The sequence below is a fragment of the Asterias amurensis genome, chromosome 1 (assembly GCF_032118995.1).
Source record: "Asterias amurensis chromosome 1, ASM3211899v1".
Classification (NCBI taxonomy): Eukaryota; Metazoa; Echinodermata; class Asteroidea; order Forcipulatida; family Asteriidae; genus Asterias; species Asterias amurensis.
In genome coordinates, this window is record NC_092648.1 from 5,278,334 (window position 1) to 5,302,013 (window position 23,680).

Here is a 23,680-nt window from a genome sequence, read left to right on the forward strand (position 1 = left end):
ATAGTTTTTGAAAACAAAACAACAGTTTTGAAAACCAATGATAGTATCTGGAAACCAGTGATAGTATTTGAAAACCGATGATAGTTGTTGAAAACCAATGATAGTTTTTGAAAACCAATCTAGAAACCAATGATAGTTTCTGAAAACCAGTGATAGTATTTGAAAACCAATGATACTTGAATACCGATGATAGTTGTTAAAAACCAATGATAGTTTTTGAAAACCAATGATAGTTTGGGAAAACCAGTGATAGTATTTGAAAATCAATTATGATTTTTGAAAACCAAAGACAGTTTTGAAAACCAATGATAGTATCTGAAAACCAATGGTAGTTTTTGTAAACCAATGATAGTGTTAGAAACCAATGATAGTTTTTGAAAACCAATCTGAAAACCAGTGATAGTATTTGAAAACCAATTATAATTTTTGAAAACCAGTCATAGTTTTTGTAAACCGAAGATAGTATCTGAAAACCAAAGGAAGAAGTGAATAGCTAAAGTGGACATCTCTGTCATCGGGATCAATAAAAACCACCGAACCTCTTGTTTTTTACAACCAATTAACCCAGCATTTCAGGATACATGTTCTCCTGTCAGAGCGAATTCAACCACAACATTTGTCACCAGATCCAAATTAATCGTGCTTTATACCGAACATGACACATCTAAATTAGCGCAACATAAATCCACGTCAGCTTGATAAAGTGGAAACCATGTGCGGCCACAACCGAGGGAGGAACAACTGGTACAGCTACAAGGCTTTGTTGGAACGGATACTACATTGACCCAGAAACAACCGAGCTCAAGCTGAAAAATATCAATCATCTCTGAAATTGTGAAATTACAACTGGGGAGAGAGGCAGTCCATTTGGCTGGAAGGGATGGCTTGATTTATGGAAACAAGACTAGAGAGAGGAAAGAACTGGAGGAGGTTGGAGACGAGGAACCACAATCTGATATCAGCGTGTGTCTGGCTTGTATTTGTCAAGAGTAGGAATTTAATTAATTTGAATGCATCATTGAACATTTTTTGTTATCTCTCCAGAATGCCCATTTGTCAAAAAGGCTGTCTACTTTTATTTCCCATTTTAGACTTAAAAAAAAAAAAAAAAAAATAGGTGAAATCTAAAGCTGTAATAGACAGACCGGATGGTTGTGGGTTGTTTTTAATGTTCATCTATTCATTCATTCATTATTATTAAAAAAAAAAAACCTGGCAGGACAAAGCTGAATTAAGTGGCATTACAATGTAAACATATTGTTACAAATTTCACAGAGAAAGACTGAAAATAGCACCACCGCAGTACCGGGGGAACATACGTCTTGTTTTGACAAAGATGACAATACATAGAAATAGTCTATTATTAACACAGTTCTATGCTGAATGAGAAATGGGGTCACCTTCAGAAATTGTTCAAGACGATGAAAATTATGTGAAGGTGAAAATGTTGTCTGGGCAGCCTTGATAATGCGAGAGAGTGTTTGAGGCACACATCAATTGTAAATACGACTATCGGATGAAACTCAAATGGAGAACTAGGTTAACCAATAAGGTGAGGGTCCCACGTCTGTTGTACACGTGACTAGAGGGAGAGGGGGAGATTTCTCTGTTTCTTATCACCCCTCTGCCATCGGGTTATGGAGCCAACCAACCCGGATGTCAATTACAGACAATCCCATGGACATACCCCCCCCCCCCTTTGCATCTCCTCTCAGCACATCCACAGTTAAGCCCTTGTTCTAGGCTTTTTTTTAATGGTTATACAAGTAGGTCCGTGTCTTTAGGGAAGTGTTAGTGAAAAAATTAGGGGAGAAGTGTCCCCCGCCACCCGAAGTAGGTGACCCACTTCTTGGTCGGTGAGGCGCTGTATCATTGAAGCTTGTTAGGTTTCAGTTTCATTGATTAAGTACAAGACCCTGATTTCATCCATGCGATATTTGCCCTGCTCCAGCGGGTGCGCACCAGACGTCTTGAGGCAATTCTGCTGGGCACCTGACCCACTTTTTGATTTTCATTCCTTCCGAGAGGGAGAGAGAGGGGAGACACAGTCAACATTTTTTTCCAGCGAGGCCGAGGCCTCAGTCATGCTGTATGACTTTGTTTCATTTGCCTGTCGGGTCGACACGGTGTGAGGGGACAACTCTTCACCACGGAAATTGAGCGCTTATGTCTTTGTAGCCTGGAGATAGTAGTGGGAAAAGCGATTTTGTCGGTGGGGTGGAGCGAGGGGATTGGTTGGATATGGGTGAGGCAGACTAGAAGTAATGTGGAACTACATGTGTAGTATATAAAAGACTAGCGACGATCAGATATGCGTCAGTGTGCAGTATGCGTCGTGTCTGCAGAGCATTGATCTAATACACGTGTATGCAGTCAGCTCAATGGCATGTATCCCATGTAGGGAGAGCACTCCACCATCCAAATTAATCATAAGATCTTCAATTTCAAAGCTGGACACACATATAATGACCCATTTTTCTGATGGGCTGTTTGTTTATAGAGACTCTGTATGAAACACCTGGAAAATTATGATTGGTCAAATTAGGGAAATTGGCAAATAGATAATCGTGTCAAGCAAAACAGAATACTGGGGCAGGCAATTTCCCCACGGGAAAAAAACCCTCTGAAAATAGGCCATGCAGCAAAGTGTTGCTGAGAAGAACTACATTAATACCCCCCCCTTTCTCCTTGTGGTTTTCTGTGGAACAAAACTGCTTCTCATATTGTTTTAATGCCGTGGCAGTAAATTTAGCGTACGCTGAAAGTGAAAGCCCATTTAATTTTACACATTGTACACACTTGGACCCAGTTTCAAAAGACAAAAGTACCTAAGCACACCAGGGCCCTATTTCATAGAGCTGCTTTTAAAAGCAGAAAATATCGTTGAACAATTTTCTGCCAAATTATACCAGTCACAAATTGTACTTGTGACATGCTAGTTTGGCTGGTAACCTTATGCTGGTAACCTTATTCTGGTAAGTGAAATTTTGTTATGCTAAGCTACTTTTTGTGCTTAAAAGCACATGAAATCGGGCCCAGAATAAGGTTACCAGCCAAAATACCATGTCACATGTACAATTTCTCACCGGTATCCCGCTAACTGTTGCTAAGCACACAATTTGCTTCTAAGCAGCTCTATGCAATTTGGACCATTCAGGTGTAGCTTGGTGTTAATTTTTCACATTTGATTTGCTAAATTCAGCGTGGTTACACTATGGCCCCCACCCACCCACCCCCCATAGCGTCGGAGCCTGTCATTGGGACTGAAAAACACTCCGGCTGTCACCTGTGGATTTAGTGGATTTCTATGTCGCCATTTGGCTTTCTATTTCAAGGGATATTGTGAAATCATGCATTTTGTAGGTCACATAAACTGGGACGGAGAGAAAAGACTTGTGATATTTTTATCGCTTCCGATCTATATGAAAGTCCCTATTTAAAGTCGATAGAAAAAAAAAAGCGTGAGATAAAATGAGTTTCTTTGAAAAAAAGAGAGAAAAAAAAATTTCCAAAATATCACTAACAGCTTCAATGGGAATATTCATGCAGCAAATTGTATACTGTATCATGTTTCAATGGTCCTTTTTCTTTCAAAGAAACTTTCATTTGAGGTAGACTGTACTTCATCCGAAAAGATACTTTGCAAAAAGAGCACGGCCCACTTTCCCCCTTTTAAAGAATTCTATTCTTTCTCTATTGGCACAGAGGGGTCATGATAAGCCTGAAAACAAGGGCATGGTTTTTTTTTTTCTTCTTCCCTTTTGCAACTTTTTTCTTTTCTTTCTCTGTCCTGTGTGTGTGGATTACCGAATTTCCAGTGGAGCTCCAAACCCAAGTGAATTGGTTTTTAGTGTTAGTTTAAAAAAAAGGTAGGCCAGACATTGGGGGGGAAACCCTAGCCGTTCCATTTTCTTCTTACTGACACACACGCTGTTAGCTGATACCAGTTTGCCTGTGGCCAGCCCATTTTGTCCAGCCAGTAGTCCCACTTTTGCTTTGCCTAACCTAGATAGCAGCGTTCAAGAGCGGGCCCTATTCATGATTCGTTACACTGACTCCATTTCAGGCAGCCATGTCAACAGCGACCTGGTTTCAGTCTAGCACAGACCCAGTTCGTGACTACGCTGATCTACTTTTAGCCCCGCTGACCTCATAATAGAAAATCAACCAGATCAGATGCGCCCTCGATGCTCCAATTAGCTTGAAAATAGAGCTTGTGCCACGACGACTAAGGGGGTGGGCCGCCACAAACGGATCCCACCGTCGAGTAAAATAAAAAAGCCATTGTCATTTCCCCTCGCCGATTCCAGTCGAAAGTTGCCTTAAATAAAAAGAATTACCCATCTGTCTCCTGTTGCATACACAGATAAAGTGCAAAGATCATATTTGTTTATGTTGGGAAAACAAAAATCAGAATAACAATCCCTATTCGGAGGAATGGAACAGCCCAAATTGTGGTCAGCCAGGAAAATCTCTATATTCGGAGAATGGATTAAAATGGTGAGGGAGGTCCAATGCGAGAGAGCAGGTTGGTGGAGACAAATGATTTCCAGGCGGAGAGTGCTTTTGTCTGTGGGGAGTTTGAATTACACTCATACATTACCCTATATCATTAGATAGATGGGAATGTGTGATACAATTGAAGTGAACCATCTCCCCATCAGGGGGTCATAAGCCAAACACCCCTATAAACCAAAGTGCAAGCTCCCATTCACTATGAGGATTTAACATTGTAGGTGACCGCCCACTGTGCATTCTCCACACTGTATAATCCCGCAATTGGTATGCAAGGCAGTGTTGTATTAGTCACATGTAAATGATACTGCCGGCCCAGTCCATTGTTATCACCAGGGAGGTTTGTGTTTTTAATCTCCAAACAAACCCCGCTATCATGACCTCTTTTCATAAATTCGTTGAATCTCAAGGTTACATGTGTGTTTAGACTGGTCGGGAAATCACAAGGGTTAGGGTTTGATGTTGATACTGGTAGAGGTCCACCCACTAATACCCCAACAATGAGATTCTGTCTCGTTGATTCCTACCCTCCAGCTGACCAATCCAACACAACATTTATATCGCACGAACTCCAACCCAGTTTCTATTCACTAACCTTTACACGCAAATCACGCCAACAACTAGTTTCAATGGGGCACCACGTTGAAGCACGTAGGCAGTACAATCCAACCCTGCCCCTTTCACCCAATGTAATGTCCTGAACCAGAAGCAATAGGTTATTTGGCTGTAGGCCAAATAAATGAAAATACCAGTGGATCGTCCCGGTTTTTCCCAAAAGAGGAGGATGAGGGCCTTTTTTTATTTTTTTTATTTTTTTTTATTTTTAATAAAGGTGGCCCAAAGCATTTTAATTCAAACTGGCAACCAGTTCTTCAATTTAAAATCACCACTTACTTTTATGTAGTTACCAGTTCTTAAGTTTAATGAGAAATACAAAGAAAATTTGTCTTAAAAAGAAAAAGAAAAGTAAAACGAAAAATAGTTTAAAAAAAAGAATGCGGCCTAAAAAAAGGATGAGGGAGAGGACGTTTAACTGTTTTTTATTTTTTATTTGGCCTTACATGGAGCTGTGTTTTATTGACAGAGTGTATATATTTAATCACTGCTCATTTGCATGTACGTCTGTGGATAGATTTCCAATGGCACTTTGTATTGACATCACAACAGAGGTTTTTATCACATTTCAGTAAAGTGGTTCTCGATGTCGTCTGCACGCAGGTTCCACTGTTGTTGTTGTTGCAAATTTTACCATATATTACATGTATGTTTGGAAACTCTATGCGTGCACATGACATGTATGTCATCCTGAAAGCAGTTGTATTGTTGTTTTGTTGTGTGTTTATTCCATTGTGGATCACTGTTTTTAGCAAACAAACTTGCACCGTTCTAATAGTTTTGCATAAAGAATAAAGAATATAACTTGTTTTGTACCCTTTACACCGAATTGTTGTGGTACTCGCTTTTAACAGACAGGATTCAAAGTGTCTGTAGCCACTGGGATAGCTCGTTGGTCTAGTGGTAAGACATCTGCTCTAGCAATGCAAAGGTTGTGGGTTCGAATCCAGTGAATTGCCTGTGGATTTCTTTTTCACAGAACTCGGGAAATACCCTATTAACGTTGGTTATTATTTTATAAGTAAATTCAATTCAACAATATTTATTTCCATTTCACATATTCTCATGTGCCGCTATCATACAAAATGATGCTTTACAGAAAAACAGGATACACTAGTATAATAGTAGGAAAAGAGCAGAGTTACGGAGGCAGACCCCGAAGTCGTGACAAAAAGTGTCCGCTGAAAAATATTGTCCGCTTATTGGCATAATGCGATCTGATTGGACAAGCGTCTATGGCGCCATTGTTAAACAATGTCCGCCAATTGCTGTCCATTCCCGATCAAGCCCAAACTCCTGTCCTCTTATAGCTCCCAAAATACTGGCCGTAATTTCTGTAAAATACCATGCAAATACAGATTAGATTAGATTTTAGATTAGATTTTGTATTTATTGTCCACGTAAAAAAAACATTGGAACTTGACATTCACTGGCCAAATGCAAGTATACACAATCAATAACAAAATAAGTTAAGTTAGAAATACAAAGCAACAAAATACAAAAGACCCGCACACTAAAAACAAATGCACCAGCCAAAACAACGCCAACCAGTCACAAATAGCACATCAAGACAACAACAGGCTTGGGGAAAAAAAACAGTCCTCCTACCCCCTTGTAGCCACCCATGACCAGCTAAATACTGACCACAAATCTGCTTAAGTGTGCATGCATTTTTTAGATTGCAACACAGCGTTCGGACACTTTTTAGCAGCAGAGGACACTAATTGTACGTGCAAAAAAGCGTCCGCCGTCCACTGTGCATGCTCAGCGAACACTTTTTGCCAGCGGACACTTTTTGTCATGACACCAGTAAGGCTTTGCTTGATTTGGGAATGCCATACAGGACAAGACAAACATGTAAAAGACAAAAACCCCAGATATGTCCATAAACAAAAAATTACTTTTGATTTGTTTTCCCCCTCTTCTTCTAACGAGTCACAGTCATAAATATATTCATATTGAGCAGATGGACCCCATGCACTTTATGAATTAAATACATCTAATGCGCTGTATGAGTAAGATACATTTAATTATGCGACTTAAGAGCTAGACACACAAAGACAGTTTATAAATTGCCTGCAGATGTCTATTGATTGTGAATTTCATTTTATGAATATTTAAAATATTGCCTTTCCACATCTGTTTTTTCCCGTAGCAATGTCAAATTCTCTTGATTGTATCATTGTAATGGGAGAGCTTTATATCCTGCATAAATCTACATAAGCTGAATTTAAATTGAGTTGGGAAAACATTTCAAACTTTCCTGAATCGTTGGCTTTATGCATTTTTGGGGGGTTTAAAAAAATTATGAGAGATCGCCTAACATCACAAACTTCACGATTAGGACTACACTTAAATGATTTTAGCTATCGGCCCAAACCAACTGCCACCAGAGGCACGTTGCCAACTACTCCTGGAGCTGAAATAGGGTTACTCCCGTTCACAGTTCATAAGGATGTAGGCATGTAGGAGCCTGCAGGCGATTTCAGGAAACTTTATTTCAAGTCCACTTGCGCAACATTTATGGGGTAAGTTGCGCCATAAACGTTGCGCAAGTGGACTTACGCAGTTGGGTAAAGTTTTGTGAAATTGGCGGCAGGCTAATAGAGCAGAATGCACTAGTAGTACACTTCCACAACCATGGGTACACATTTGTTTCCAAGTCCCTTTTATGAACAGCAGTTTTTTGTTTTAAAACACAGATTGTAGAAATTGTCTCATTGTATATAAATCAATGAACAATCGCTGTGTCTTAGAGTTACTGACTATTTATCTGTTGTTCATTTGGTGTCTTTCTAAACAAGAAGTGTACTCAATCATGATTGTGGCTGTGACATGTACCTTCCCAACTTCGTACGAAGTAATTATGGTGAAGTGGCACAAGCATCATGAGCGGGAATCGAACCCACTCTCTGCTGCTGACAGCACCAGAGCTTGGGTCCGATTAACTAGACTGCGCAGCCACGCCATGGGATGAGATGAGTCAGAGGACTAGTGGCAAGTCTAGTAACAGCTTCCCCAGCTGAGACAACACTGACACTCTAAAGCTATTTTCATGGAAGCTGGCTATTGTCATACCGTGTAAAAATAGAACGCACTTGTCATACGTGTTTACAATCCATTGTACAATAACAATCAACAATAACATACAGCGTGCCTCAAACCATTTGTTCTAATTCCTCCATAAACTAACAGATGGCAAGCCCATGACTTTTACATCCTCTTGTTTCCGAGCCTTGCTCACAGAGCGACCTTACCCCATGCACATTAAACCTTGCCCTTCTCATAGCTTGTACACCCTAACCACGCTTAAAACCACACATCAACTGAAACTTGACACGATTTTAGTAAGTATCAGGTCTAACACTGTCCAATAGTACAACATCCCATGACTTGCTTCGTTCCTTCCGCCTTTCTCAAAGACCGACCTTGCCCCATGCATATTCAACCTTGCCCTTCTCATAGCGAAAACACTTCCAATCCATGCCCCTCCAAAATTCTTAGATTCTTTGAATCTAACTAGGAAGGAAGGAACACCCTTCCACAACCAAAACCACATACCAACTGAAACTAAACACCCTATCATTATGTATCAGGCCTATCACTGACACATACCGCATCCCACGACTTTCATCATCCTTCCCTAGCCTTGCTCGTAGATCGACCTTGCCCCATGCACATACAACCTTGCCCTTCTCATAGCAAAACCACTGCCAATCCATGCTCTTCCAAAGTTCTTACGATTCTTTGAATCTAATCATGGAGGAAGGAACACCCTAATCACGACCTAAACCACATAACTAAAACTTAATAATAAATAATAATAATATCGAAGTCTTATATAGCGCACGTACCTACCAAACAAGGTACTCAAGGCTCCGAGTATATACAAACATTTAGAAAGATAGGTTATTGCAGTGATGAATTCTGAGACTCAATTATTTAGCACTTTATAAGGGTTTACAAGGTGCTACGGCGCATTGAGCAGCCACAACCAGGAACACCGGGGCGAGCCCCTTCTCTTTTTTATAAGTGCACTGGGTTCTTTTACATGCGTTACACAACACATGGGACCAACGGCTTTACGTCCCATCCGAAGGACGAAGCAATGGTTAAAGTCACCTGGAAATAGAATTTTTTTTCTTCCAAACATGAGAGTATATGCTTACGAACAATAAAACCAATTTTTTAGTAATTGTTTGTCACGATTTATATGTTTAAAAAATTTACAAAGTTGTTTGGGGGTTGACTCCGCCTACCCTTTTGTGACGTCAATCGAGGCAGACTTTGCCTGCAATGCGCATAGTACATGTAAACACACGTGCAAAGTACATGTACGTCAAAGTCGTGAGTTGGTACATTTCAAAAAGTGTTTTTCTGCATTCAGCAGCAATACACCTGGTCGGCATTGCCGGAAAGACATTTTATTTTTATTTTTGAAACGTACAAACTCACGACTTGGTCCGTACATGTACTTTGCAATTGTGTTTACTCTACGCATTTCAGGCAAAGTCTGCCTTGATTGACGTCACGAACAGCGCCCTCTCGGGTCGGGGTCTACTCTTAAATTTGTAAATAACATAAGAACTGATTGTTTAAAACCTTAGTTAACTGTTTATTCACATTCCACTCATCAAAACACATATATTAGTGACAAAAGCTTTATTTTGAAAAAATACCACTTCCAGGTGACTTTAAGTGTCTTGCTCAAGGACACAGTGTCACGGCTGGGGATTCGAACCCACACTCTGCTGATCAGAAACACCAGAGTTTGAATTCGGTGCTCTTAACCGCTCGGCCATGACATTTCCACAAAAACGCTCTCAATAGGTGTCAGGCAGGGCCCAATTCCATAAAGCTGTTTAGCAGGAAATACTGCTTGACAAATCTCTTTGCTTAGCAAAAGTTGAGTGGGGCACCAGTCACAATAGAGTTTACTTAGTGTAATTTTGGCTGGTAACCTGTTTTTGCTAAGTAATACTTTTCTGTGCTTAGCAAGTTTTTGTGCTTACAGGCTTGATGAAATTGGGCCCAGAACTTAGCGCTGTAATACCATGCTGATACTACAGCATCCCATGACTTCATCACACTGTGAGCCTTGCTCACAGAGTGACCTTGCCCAATGCGCATTCCACTATGCCCTTCTCATAGTGTAACAAGTTTCAATCTTACACCTCCATGATCCTACCCTTCCGAAATTCCGTTAGCGCTAATCCTTACTCTAAGATCTGTAACCATGACTAAAAACCACATATCAACTGAAACTTCACATGCAATCATTAAATAGTAGGCCTAGCACTGACGCTTCGACATCCAGCGACTTTCATCACACTCCTTGAGCCTTGCTGACAGAGCGCGACCTTGCCCAATACACATTCAACCTTGCCCTTCCCATAGTGAAGCAAGTTTCAATCCTACCCTTCGAAAATTCCATTAGCTCTGATCATTGCTATATGATCCAACCATCACCAAGAACTGGCTATCAAAACCAAATATCAACTGAAACTAAACCCAATATCAAGAAGTATTATGTGACCACAAATACCACGCTTATACACAGCATCCCACCGACTTTTTATCATCCTTCTGAGCCTGGCTCACAGGCCGACCTTGTCCCTGCATGCAACCTTGCCCTTGTAGTACAGCCGTTCCAAAGTTCTCTTGATTCCTCGAATTCTAGCACGGTCAATTGCATATTGGCTTCAATTTAACCCCTATCGGGCAAATTGTCTAGGGTGGATATTGGTGATTATTTAATCTTTCAGTCCAACCCGTTATCATCATCGGGACAATTCACCCCTAAAAGGGAATTTCATGAAAAGTTATTAAATTGTCTTGGGTTGACATTCTGATAGGGTTTTGTGAATCCTTAATGGAGAGCAGGGCTGCTCATGGATCTATTCCGTTTGTAGGGGTGTGCTTTGCATGAATTTTATGCTTGTTTTACATTTGCTTGGTGAATCCCCGTTGACGTCAGTCGGTAGTCTGCTATCTGAAGTCTTATTCCATTAATACAAAAGGTTTTCATGTGCCTACAACCTTGTTATGTTTGTTGTGTGTGTGTGGTGGAGGGGGGGGGGGAATTCTTAGTAGTGTGTGTGTGTAGCAGATTTACGTTCAACCATTGTGCGTGCGTATGGCGTAATGAATGCAAGCTTATTAATAAAGGAACTGGACTAAAGTTGTCTAGTTGGATGGCAGGGCTTGAAGTTGGGGGTAAAAAACCCACAAGGCTTGTACCTAAAAAAATATTTACAGGACAAGAATTTTAATCACTAGACCTGAATTGTTATGAAGATATTCATTCTTTTATGGGCAACCATAGCGTGTTTTTTCATACACAATATCAACCTCTACCCATGGAGGAATTGCTCCATGCTCTACCCTAGCATTGGTACCCATTTTTACCCATGGGTGAAGAGAAGCAATTATAAAAAGGTCTCTTACTCAAGAACACAAGTGCCGCGACCTTGATTTGAGCGCACAACTTGAGTTCGATTACATGGTGGGTTATGAGAAGCAATAACTGTCAAGTGTCTTGCTCAAGGACATAAGTGTCACGACCATGATTCGAACCCACACCCCGATCACTCAGCAGTAAAAACTTCAGTCAAACTGCTCGGCCACAACATTGTTGAATCCAATGGCACGTTCCTCTGTGCATTTCAGGTGTATCCGACAATGTACTTTGAACAGCAGCTACACACGCTTATCGCAAGTCCATTTTTTTCTGATTCAAAGCACTCTGATCACTGTGACCAGAGGGCAAATAAACAAACTGATAATAATAATATATTTCTACTGTATGATTTACTGATACCATGGTGATAGACTAACAGGCGCCTGGGTGTTTCTTTTTTAATGCACTGTTTTCAATTGAATATGCAGTGGTTTGATCATTGTGGCATGTTTGGCCAATCGGTTTAGATCACTGGACTGGTGTGTCTGATCAGCAGAGTGTGGGTTCCAGTCCCGGCCATGGCACTTACTTTGTTATAATTGCGTTGTCCTTTGACGGACTGTTTTCAATTTGAACGGGATCATTGTGTATCAATATGGTGTGTCTTGGCTGAGTGGTTAAGAGTACTGGACTAGTGTGTCTGATCAGCAGAGTGTGGGTTCGAGTCCAGACAGGCGCCTAGGTGGCATATAAACATGAGTTTCTTTTTGACAGACTGTTTTCAATTGATACACCCATTGTAAATGGGATCATTGTCTTGGCGAGTGGTTAAGAGCACTGGTCTGGTGTGTCTGATCAGCAGAGTGTGGGTTCGAGTCTCGGTCGTGACACTTGCTACGTAAAATTGGGGAGGTAGTGCTTACTGCTCTACCGGCCAGGCTTCGGATTGATGATACCCAAGCCTACGTCCGTATGGACTGTAAAAGGGGTAACCGTGTTTCAGCCCTAGGAGTAGGTGGCAATGTCCTCTGGAAAAAAAAAAATCAGCAGAGTGAGTGTGGGTTCGAGTCCAACACCTTGAAGTGGCCTTCAGGCCTTGTGTGTTTGGCGACTTGCATAAACAAAATTATTTAATTTTTTTTTAGTGCTAGCAAAAGAACCCAGAACACTTATCATGGAAGAGTAGGGTTTACCCCAGTGTTTCGGGTTCCCATTGCAAGCACCCTTGTTTACAGGTTTCCACAGGCTTGTGAGCTACTTGACTAAGTTCACTTATGAAACATCCTTGGTTTCATTACCAGAAATACATAAAAACAACAACGCTCTCATGGGTGGATAAGGCGTATAGCACTGTGGCCCTGGTTCGATGCCAGGCTAGGGCCATTTGTGCAATCTATCTACCGTTAATGCTGAAACCTGTTCGTTTTTGGTAGAGGGTGTTCCTTCTCTAACAAATTAATGATTGTGCTGTGGTCAAGTGGGTAGACTGCATGACTTACTGTGGTACATGTAACTGGGAATTTCTGAAGCCCTTTTCCCACTGTGTCTCTTATTCCTGTGGAATCGTGTGGAGAGCTGTGGAGGTACTGGTATGACCGAAGGGGGGGGGGGGGGGAGTTAATGCTATGTGGTTGTAGACTTGGATTGGCTATCAAATGTGTAAATTAATCATAATATATTTCATAATCAAAAGCTCTCTTGAAGTGCAATGCTCTGTTTTAGTCCACCCATCAAAAGGGCATCATGCAATAAGATCAAGTTGACTCAGCATACTGTGAGCTAAACACAGTGTGTATTGTACCATAGAGTCTGGTCCTTGCGTGTTCTACGTAGTGTGGTGGTAAATGTCCTTTTCTCAGTACTCAGTGCAGATAATTAAATTAATGGTTCCAATCAATAGCTAAATGACAGCCATAAAGAAATGCTGTTATTGTTGGACCATTGTCGTCAACCATTAACAGTGGCGCCACTTTCAGATTAGGCTGATGTTTATACCCCAGCGTTACTGCTGCCTGCTGTGTGTACAAATTTGATTGCATTATATGAATGCGTGGCTGTCTCCCCACCTCCCTGCTATGTGGTGTATCGGGGTGTGTGTCATTGGGGGGGGGGGGGGGTTCGTCTGTCTGTGTGTGGTGGCAACAATCCAAGCGTAGGTGTTAAGGGCTGAATGCAATTTGTGATAATTATCCCTTGTAAACAGATGAGATCTTTGCTCATCAATTAGTGCCAGATGACCTGTGTTAGAGTGCATACCCCCCATACCCTACACTCTCTCACAGGGAAGCTCACTCACACTGCGCACTTGAAACAATAGACAACTGTGCACTTTCCACCACTTGTGAAGTGCATTTGCCCCCCATGAAAGTACAGGCGCCAGAGACAACACAAGCGCTTAGCACCATGTCAAAGTACTGCCTCTATGTCAAAGTACTCTGTGGTAGTTATGTTACACGGACAAAATGTCTGAACCTTGTATCATCCCAACGGTAGAGGGGTGAAAGAACTCTTGATATACAAAGCCCCCCCTTGAGTACCAATAACAAATGAGATAATACTAGATCTCCTCTTCCTAAATCCTAAAATAGCCAAGATGAGTTGAATGGCAACGCCTCCTACCCCATTCATCACCGATTATGGCTCTCTCTTATATCCAGAGCTAGTTTGTCTAGCCTTATGTGTGACTGCTAAAAGCTACTTCCATCCATATGGATTTCTATAAAAAGGTGTCATCGTCTGTGTGTCTTGGGTTTCGTCAGAGGGTGTGGAGTCATTGTCAGCATTCAATGAACCGCAGAATTGTAAGGGGGACGAGAGCCACTAAAGACGCAGTCAGTATTGATTTAATTATAGGAGTAACTTCCTTTGCGCCGGGGTGGTGGATATGTTCAGATAATGATTTGATAAACCCTGTCTTGACGACTACCGGTTATCAGTTTTCCTCCCTTTGTGATCTTTTCTTAAGCAAGTCTTTAGAAGAAGTGTTAAGGATTAAATGGAAATTTGCAATAGAGAAACTAATATGGTAAACTGTACTTACGTGTCGCTCAAAAGAAAAGTGCATTTACAGATCTGAAAATCTCTTAGATTAAATTTTCTCCAGTTCTTGGCTTAGCTTGTTTAAAGATTAATTTTCCTCCCCTTGTGATATTCAAAATGATATTATAAAAAAAAGCAATTCATTTGAAAAAGTGTAAAGGATTAAGTTGAAATTTGCGAAAGAGAAATGTATTCAGTATTGTCAATTCTACGTAGGTGTCGCTCAAAAATAGTGCATTTCCAGATCTGAATATCTCTTAGATTCAATTTCTTGGCTTTATAGATTGGTTTTTGTCAATGGCGACTTCGTCTAGAGCTATGGTTAGATCAGTGCTTCTGCCAGAGTGTTGAAGAATAGGCAGACGCGCACGGTCTAGCCAAAGCTCTAGCTGATCGCCATTTCGGATACGGCCTAATGCAGACTTTATGGGCCAAATTGTCTATAAAGAAGTCTGTGAAAGTTTCAGCTTCAAGAGCGTCGCACCCATCCATGTTTAGCTAGGTGACGCGGGTAGCAACCGCATCTCACAAACGGCAGCCACAGAATTGTGTCATTAGGAAACTTTTGAATGGGCACCACAGCCAAGACCAGGGGCGATGGAGGACATGACCCTCGTTGCTTCTGTGTATTTCCAGACCTGTTTAATATTAGAAAAAGTTACACGATAATCCAAAATGATTAGTGCACTAGTACATGCGTTGGGAGGATAAGATATTCGTCAGTGAGTTTCTGGACTGTACCATTTCACCCCTACTACGCCTTGCAAAATGGAACAGTCCAGACTTCACACCACAGGATATTGATGTTCCAACCTTTTCCACACACTCACAGACCCTCCGTGTTTGTGTAATGTATTGAATTGCCTGTTTGTTCAAGTTTGTACATGTTAGGTTTTAGAAGTGAAAGAGATGAGGTTGTCTACTCTATGGGGAAAGATCCATATTGGTTTTAGGCTGCTAAACGCTGGGAGTTATTCATTGGTTTTTTGGTCCTCGCTGGAAATAGACCAGACATAATGGAACTGCCTATGGATATAGAGAGTAGAGTGGCGATCGTTTATTTATCTTGGTATGAGTTGACACAGATATCAGCCCATGGAAACTGTTCAAAAGCTGTTCTTGAAATGTTAAAGGTGTAACTATGGTTTGATAATGAGTATCAAATCCAACTGTACTTGATAAGTTCTGGAACAAAAAAACACAGTTTTTACATGAAATATTTTTTTTTTTTTTTAATTTTCCTTTCACACTTGGATCGCTTTACCTGATCTACCCGGAAAATGGGCATACTTAAAAGCAGTGAACACTATTGGTAATTACTCAAAATAATTATTTATCATAACCGTTCTTGATTACGAGTAATGGGGAGAGGTTGATAGTAGTATACAAATATTGACTGCTTCGAGTGCTATGGTTAAAACTATGACTCCCGAGGTGATCCACGGAGCGTTCTATTTTTCCGAGGCGAAGCCGAGGGAAAATAGAACGCTCCGGGGATCACCGAGGGAGTCATAGTTTTTAACCATTGCACGAGTAAAAGCAGTCAATATTTGTTTTATAACACCCCAAACATTTCTAAAACCTGTATTATTATTATTAAGTTACAGACCTGAATGCTACAATCCACGGACGACGCGAACACAGATTGCAAACACTTTTACCTACTGTGTTGCATGTAGTGTCGGACAATCTGAAATGGTTACAGACTATTAATTTATCATCCTCGTACACGCAACGGACGTCTGGGTACTGCACGCCGTGTGCTAGTCTGTCGGACTAGCGCACGGCGCCATGTGCTAGTCTTCGGACTAGCGCATGGCAAACCGACGCTCTATCACACGGCCGTCGTCTAGCATAACTAAGACATGTCATGTGACGCGCTCTAAACCAATGAGCAGGCACAATACTTGCAAGGGGTGTTATAATATAAAACATTGTGAGAAACAGCTCCCTTTCTAAAGTGACACAGTTTTTTTAGAAAGAAGTAGTTTTCCACGAATTTGATTTCGAGACCTCAGATTTAGAATTTGAGGTCCCGAAATCAAGCATCTGAAAGCACACAACTTCGTGTAACCATGGTGCGACAAGGGTTTTTTTTTTTCTCCATTATATATCTCGCAACTGAGCTCAAATTTTCACAGGTTTGTTATTTTATGCATATGTTGAGATACACCAAGTGTGAAGACTAGTCTTTGACACTTGCCAACAGTGTCCAGTGTCTTTAAGGGAATAGCCACCCTGCCCTGGAGTAGGAGTGAACCCTGGGGTATTCATGAAACATGCAATCGAAACCCTAGGTAAAGGGACCTAGGCGGGGGACAGTGTGAAAGTGCGCCGGGGTTACCGTAGGGTAATACAAAGCTGGGCCTCCCCAGGGCTGTATTTGAGGAAGACATGAGATACAGTATGAAAAGAGCCATAACAGTTCAGTTTTATTGTTGTATGTTGTGTTCAGTAAAAACCAGAGGTTTTAGCAATAAATGTGCTTTTCCCAAACATCAACAACTCATTCTACTTTGAAAATACATATTCACCATTTTACAACAACCCAACTTTTCTGTTAAATATCCCTGTAGTTTATCCCGAGTTCATTTGAACTCTTACCCACCTCAGCTTTTAGCAATTAGTAGTTAAGTATTACTTATTAAAATGCTGTAATAACAATACTAAAACAGAAAGTAAGATCGGAAATAGTATGAGGTTGACTGATACGTTAAAGGTTACCTCACTTCTAATGATGAGGCGCATCTTCCCCACCCCCCCCCCCCCTCGAACCCAGCACGCCAAGAAAATCTGACTCCATACTCAATCAAGCTATACAGCTGAGTTATACAGATAATTACCCAATCTGTTTGAGTTGACCAGTACTTTTTATACGAGCTGAGCCCCTTTTTTTTGCCTCTCTTTTTTCACCACACAAATATGGACTAATCTAAGGCCAACAAAAATCAAAACATGGTTAGCGTCCTGCCTTTTGAAAAAGGAAATAGGAGGGGTTTGGGGATTTGTTTTTTTTTTTTTACAAAATGGCTGCCCGACACAATTTTAAAGACAGTGGACACTATTGGTAAATGTCAAAGACCAGTCTTCTAACTTGGTGTATCTCAACATATACATAAAATAAAAAACCTGTGAAAATTTGAGCTCAATCGGTCATGGAAGTTGCGAGATAATAATGAAAGAAAAAAACACCCTTGTCACACGAAGTTGTGTGCTTTCTGATGCTTGATTTCGAGACCTCAAATTCTAAACTTGAGGTCTCGAAATCAAATTCGTAGAAAATTACTTCTCTCAAAAAAACTACGTCACTTCAGAGGGAGCTGTTTCTCACAATGTTTTATACTATCAACCTCTCCCCATTACTCGTAACCAAGAAAGGTTTTATGATGATAATTATTTTGAGTAATTACCAATAGTGTCCACTGCCTTTAAAGACAACCGGCTGGTTTTTTTTTCTTCAAAATAATTACTTTTTTGTGTGAGATTATTAAAATGTATCCCTTTATTTATTGATTTTTTAACGAAAAAAAAAGAAAGAAAAAAAGGAGGCGGCATAGTAAAAGGAAGTTGGCGGTGTAGATAAACATTATTTTGTATTAGGCTTACCTGGGGTGAGTGGTTTTATGCTGTTAACGCATAGGGTGGTCCCTCCGCACTATCTTTAACCCAGGGTGTACTTTTCTATGGTGCTGTGCTCAATGAACCATTGTGACTTTTTTTTTTTCCCTTGTTTTTTTTCTTCGGAGAGTGGCGAATGAGAAATGAATGAGCGTACTCTCGTTAAGGAGAAATGAGTGGGAATTGTTTGGGAAACTGTCAGTCTAATTAATCTCTTGGGATTTATCTTTGAGCTAGAAATAGCTTTGGTGTGGAAATTGTGTAAAAGCAGGACTGATTAGCCAACAAAATAAATTGGCAAATTAGATTCTTTTTATGCCGGATTTTGTAGTCTTGTTCTTTTACATGGAAAGATGACATTTAAGTAAAAGATCAATAATTCTGAAGCATGTAGTTGTTGTTTTGTGATCTCTGGTTTGGAGATTGATACACTCTGTGGATTTTTATTGTTGAGTTTTTCCAAGATTCTTTTGCCTTGTGTACCTGTAATGTTTTTTTGCATTTGTATGTCATGATTTTTCGAACCTTCCTTGTACAGTACATGACCTTTTTTACTTTAAGGCTTTGACCTTAAGTTTGTTTGTTTGTATGTTCGTTTGTTCGTTTGTTCGTTTGTTTGAATTGTAAGGTATTTTATCAGACTCACAGTCAACACTTGAACACAATTGTTCTTTAGTGTTCATTATCATCCAATTAAAGGCAGTGGACACTATTGGTAATTACTCAAAATAATTATTCGCATAAAACCTTTCTTGGTGACGAGTAATGGGGAGAGTTTGGTGGTATAAAACATTGTGAGAAACCGCTCCCTCTGAAGTGCCATAGTTTTGGAGAAAGAAGTAATTTTCCACGAATTTGATTTCGAGACCTCAAGTTTAGAACTTGAGGTCTCGAAATCAACCATCTAAACGCACACAACTTCGTGTGACAAGGGTGTTTTCTTCTTTCATTATTATCTCGCAACTTTGATGACCGATTGAGCTCAAATTTTCACAGGTTTGTTATTTTATGCATATGTTGAGATACACCAACTGTGAAGGCTAGTCTTTGACAATTACTAATAGTGTCCACTGCCTTTAAAGAACACAAGACTGCCGAACTTGTTCAGTCTGGAGTTTACTGGTCGGCGAGTAAAATTGCTGGCCTCAGGCTACGGTCCTCTGTATATTTTGAGCCTTCTACAATAATAGTGATGAAATGCACAACAAACGTAAATATTATTCTAGAATTTTTTATTATTATTAAGTTCCAATGACCACATTTGGGAAATATACATAAACCAGAGGACAACTACTCGGTAAGAGTTGGTCGGTTCAGCGTACTTTAGGACCAGAGACTTCTTGGTCATACCCCCTTCCCCCTCCACCCCCTTCGTGGCCGCTCATTGTATTTCCACCTTGGTGTACCCTAGGCCTTTCAGACATGCAGATGTGTCTGAAAGAACCAACTAATGTGGAGAAATAGGTAGCGTTGGTATAGACTAGCCATACCTCCAATCTTATTAGCTCTGGATTGGGTTTTTTTAAGGGAGGGAGTGCTGGGAGCGTTTGCTCAGAGAGGCTTGCAATAGCCGGCCACGCTACCGTTTTCTTCATCTGAGTACATATTATCCCAGGGGAGGGTAAATTGCCCCGAGCACTGCCAATTCACAGGCTCTCCATAGCAGGTGATAGGCGCTAATAATTTGTCGGGAGTTGCTCTAAGTTGCACATTTAGAGGCAATCTTGTTAGACTGACTGGCGACACACTCAATTGGCTCAGACGGTGCTGCCTCACGAAGTGTCGGGGGAGGACGGCATCGCGTGACTGGACGCTGCGCCACAGTGAGATCGGGCTTTTGTTTTCGCGGGGCAGTGCCCACTGCCGTCGTTGAACGCACCCCCTTCCTTTGATGAGGTCAGAATAATAAGTGTAAAATAACACGCTCGGTTGATTTAATACTAAGCCATACCGGAAAAAAAGAGCAACCAAATTGGGAATATAGGTAGACAGTTTAAAAAATGAAAACATTTCTTTTAAAAACCCTGAAGTTTTATAAATGATTGTTATTATTATTTTCCTGGAAATGAAACCAAGGATGCCTTTAAAGGCAGTGGACACTATTGGTTATTACTCAAAATAGTTATCATCATAAAACCTTTCTTGGTTACGAGTAATGGGGAGAGGTTGATAGTATAAAACATTGTGAGAAACGGCTCCCTCTGAATTTTTAGCACAAAAGCTTCTCCAAATATGTAAACCCCTATTTGGCATTGGTCATTGTAGTTTCAAACTCAAGCCTATACTGATTTTTTTCTTCAAATAATTAGGTTCCTCTTCTAAGTACAATGTGTACAACTTTTATATCACAGTTTGGCTGTACTACTTTTCATAACCAGCAGTCGATTTCACAAAATTCTTCCTAACTTAAGACTAATCTTAGGACTGAGGACGAGTCCCAACCCTGCACTGTAGCATGCGGACCTTAAGATTAATCCTAAGTTAAGACGAGTTACTCATCCTAAATCGAGATAAGACGAGTCCTAACTCTTTGTGAAATCGACCCCATCACCATTAATATTAGCTGCTTCCCCACATAACAAGTAAACCCCATACAGAGATAAGTCATTATGGCTTCAAACTCACGCCCAATACTGCCATTTTTCTTTGACAAATAAGGTTCCTCTGCCCGCTCGTACGACTTATGTACCTCACAGTTTGGCTGTACTTCTTTTCATTTCTACACTGTAACCAGCACCATAATGTTAGCGTTGAAGGCGGGAGTGATGTTGCAATTCTGTGGGGGAAAAAAGTAGTTTCAGGTTTACTGTACTATCCCCACCCCCCCCCCCCCCCCCCGAGACTATTTTTCCTGAGCTTGCTGTACTGTAGTGAAGAGGAAACAGAATCTTCAGTGCTATCGTTTTCAGACAAGATGTATTTCATTGTATAGAAGGGAGGGAGCATTTGAGATAAGAAAGTTGATATGAACAAATATTATTCAAGTCGTTCTATATTGTCTCAACTCCATTCTTGCCCTATGAGAAATATCTAAATTTAGTTTGATGTGAAAGCCCACTTGCCCTACATATAAGTTTCGAATGTGGTTTGTGCACTTTTTGCTTTTGTTGTTGATCCCGTATCGAGATATTTGATCTTTTTATTTAATCCTGTTTCTTTCTTTCGTCTTTTTCTTCTTTCTTGGTCACAGTGTCGCGCCTTGCAAAAACGTCTCGCTCTTGCTGAAAAGGCGAAGGAGAAACACATGGAGGAACTCCAGGCCGCACATAAAAACGTCACACAACTCCAGGTAGGTGTTTTCGCTTTAAAAGGATTTGCATTGCGATTTTGATGTATTCTCAACTAAATTGGGGAGGTGGTGCTTTCTGCTCTACCAGGCAGGCCCTGGTTGATACCCAAGCCTACATAACCCTGTTTCAGCCCCAGTAGTAGGCGGCAACGACACCTGATAAAATAGTTGGTTTGTACAATTTGCATACCAAAAAATGTTTAAAAAAACACTCTTATTTTTTTATTATTTTTTTTTATGCAAGTCGCCAGACACACAAGGCCGGAAAGCCACTTCAAGGTGTGGGCAACAATATTTTATTCCAGAGGCCATTGCCACCTACTCCCAGGGCTGAAACAGGGTTACCCCTTTTACAGTCCATACGGATGTAGGCTTGGGTAGCATCAGTCGGAAGCCTGGCTGGTAGAGCAGAAAGCACTACCTCCCTAATTTTACGTCGTAAGTGTCACGACCGGGATTCGAACCCACACCCTGCTGATCAAACACCAGAGCTTGAGTCTGGAGCTCTTAACTGCTCGGCTATGACACATCCAATGTGCAAATTACGAAAAGATTCCATAAAAATTACAGCATAATAGAGCCAAATGAGAAGCAAAGAAGCAATGAACATATTTCAGTTCTAGATGTGGGAAGAAAACCCTAGAGGGTCATTCCAGGGAAAACCTGCACAGTTAGGTAGGGACTGAAAACAGAATCCACATAGTGCCTCTGGTGGGATTCGAACCGGGGTCCTAGAGGTAGAAGAATTTATGAAGAAATACACCAACATAATAATCATAATAATTTATTGCATTTCTTGTGCGCCATCTCCATCCGAGGATGTTCCAGTGTGCAAATTACAAAAAGATTCCTTCCATAAAAATTACAGCATATTACAAACAATAAAAATTACATAAAAAGCATAAAGTCCATACAAAAGCAGCTGACATTTGTTTTTATCATGGCGCCAATTATACTGGTTGATGAATACACTTCACTTTATTGCAGTCATAAAGTCTGAAAGAAAAGCGGGTACCATTTATCATTAAAATGTGTTTACCAATTGTGATGTTTGTACAGTAGAATTACATGTAGAGAAAGGGGCTCCATGGTTAAATTCAGTTTTGTGATGCACTCATTTTTTTGTTTTGTTAATAGAATGAGTTTTGTCTGACAAAAAGCGGGTACATTTTAACATTAAAATGTGTATAGTATATATAAATTGTGATCATTCTACAGTAGAATTGGAAACGGCCTCGAAGGTCGAATTCAGTTTTGTGAGGCACTCATTTTTCAATAGAAAGAGTCTAAAAGATAAACAAAAATCCTTGTAGAAGGACAACAAAATTGTATAATGTGGAAGGGTGAGGGATGTTTATATACCTACATACGTAATGTTACTGCCTTGAGTCCCCTCTTAATAGCTGTGGAAGAGGGAGTGATGTTTATACCTCAAATTAGTAAAGTTATCCCCTCCGGTCCCCTCTTAAAGGGGTTTTGACAGCAAAAGTCACCACCCCCCCCCCCAACCCACTGGAAGCAAAAAATAGGGGTGGGCATTTTACACCTAGTTCAGTTATCCCCTTCATTCCCATCTTGTAAAAAGGGGTTTTTAAGGCAAAAGTACCCCATCCCATCCCTCATCTTCCTCCTAATGCATTGGTAGAAAAATATAGAATATTAATTTTAAAATGGCGATGGTCCAAACCAAACTGTTGTCTGCCAAGAGAGTCTCAAAAAAAATGTTTTAAGGCAAAAGTCCCCCATCCAGGCCCCCATCCCCCTCCAACCCACTGAAAGAACAAAATAGAATATTCATTTTGATATCACGATGGTTCAAACAAAACTGTTGATTGCCAAAGAAAGTCTTTGGATATAAAGCGCACGCTCCCTAGGCGAAACCTCCTCTTACTGCGACTTTCTCATCCATTGCTCCATTATGGCTAGTCTCAAGAGAGGAACACAACGCCGGTCCAGCCCCGAACCCTTTTCACTTTTCAGCCCCGAACCCCGAACCCTTTTCAGCGCGGCTCCACAACCGGATAAGAAATACAACCAAACAACAACTCCCCGTTTATAGATAAGATCGTGTAGTTGCGGAGAGTGTTGTTGTTCACTCGCTTGTTGGCTTGATAGAAATGAGAGCCTGAAGGGATCCTTAACCACTTGGTTAGAAATTCTTCCAAGCTTTCCTGCGAAGTTTAAGGTACATATTCATTCCACCA

The 23,680-nt window shown here is 40.7% G+C and overlaps 1 protein-coding gene across 1 annotated transcript in view; it reads left to right on the forward strand.

Moving 5' to 3' along the window:
- LOC139943571 (protein phosphatase 1 regulatory subunit 21-like) overlaps positions 1-23,680 on the forward strand; it is a 94,201-nt gene that overhangs the window by 44,973 nt on the left and 25,548 nt on the right. Inside the window, exon 17 of the mRNA XM_071940339.1 lies at positions 21,378-21,476. Within this exon, the coding sequence (XP_071796440.1) occupies positions 21,378-21,476 (99 nt within the window). The remainder of the gene's footprint in view (positions 1-21,377; positions 21,477-23,680) is intronic.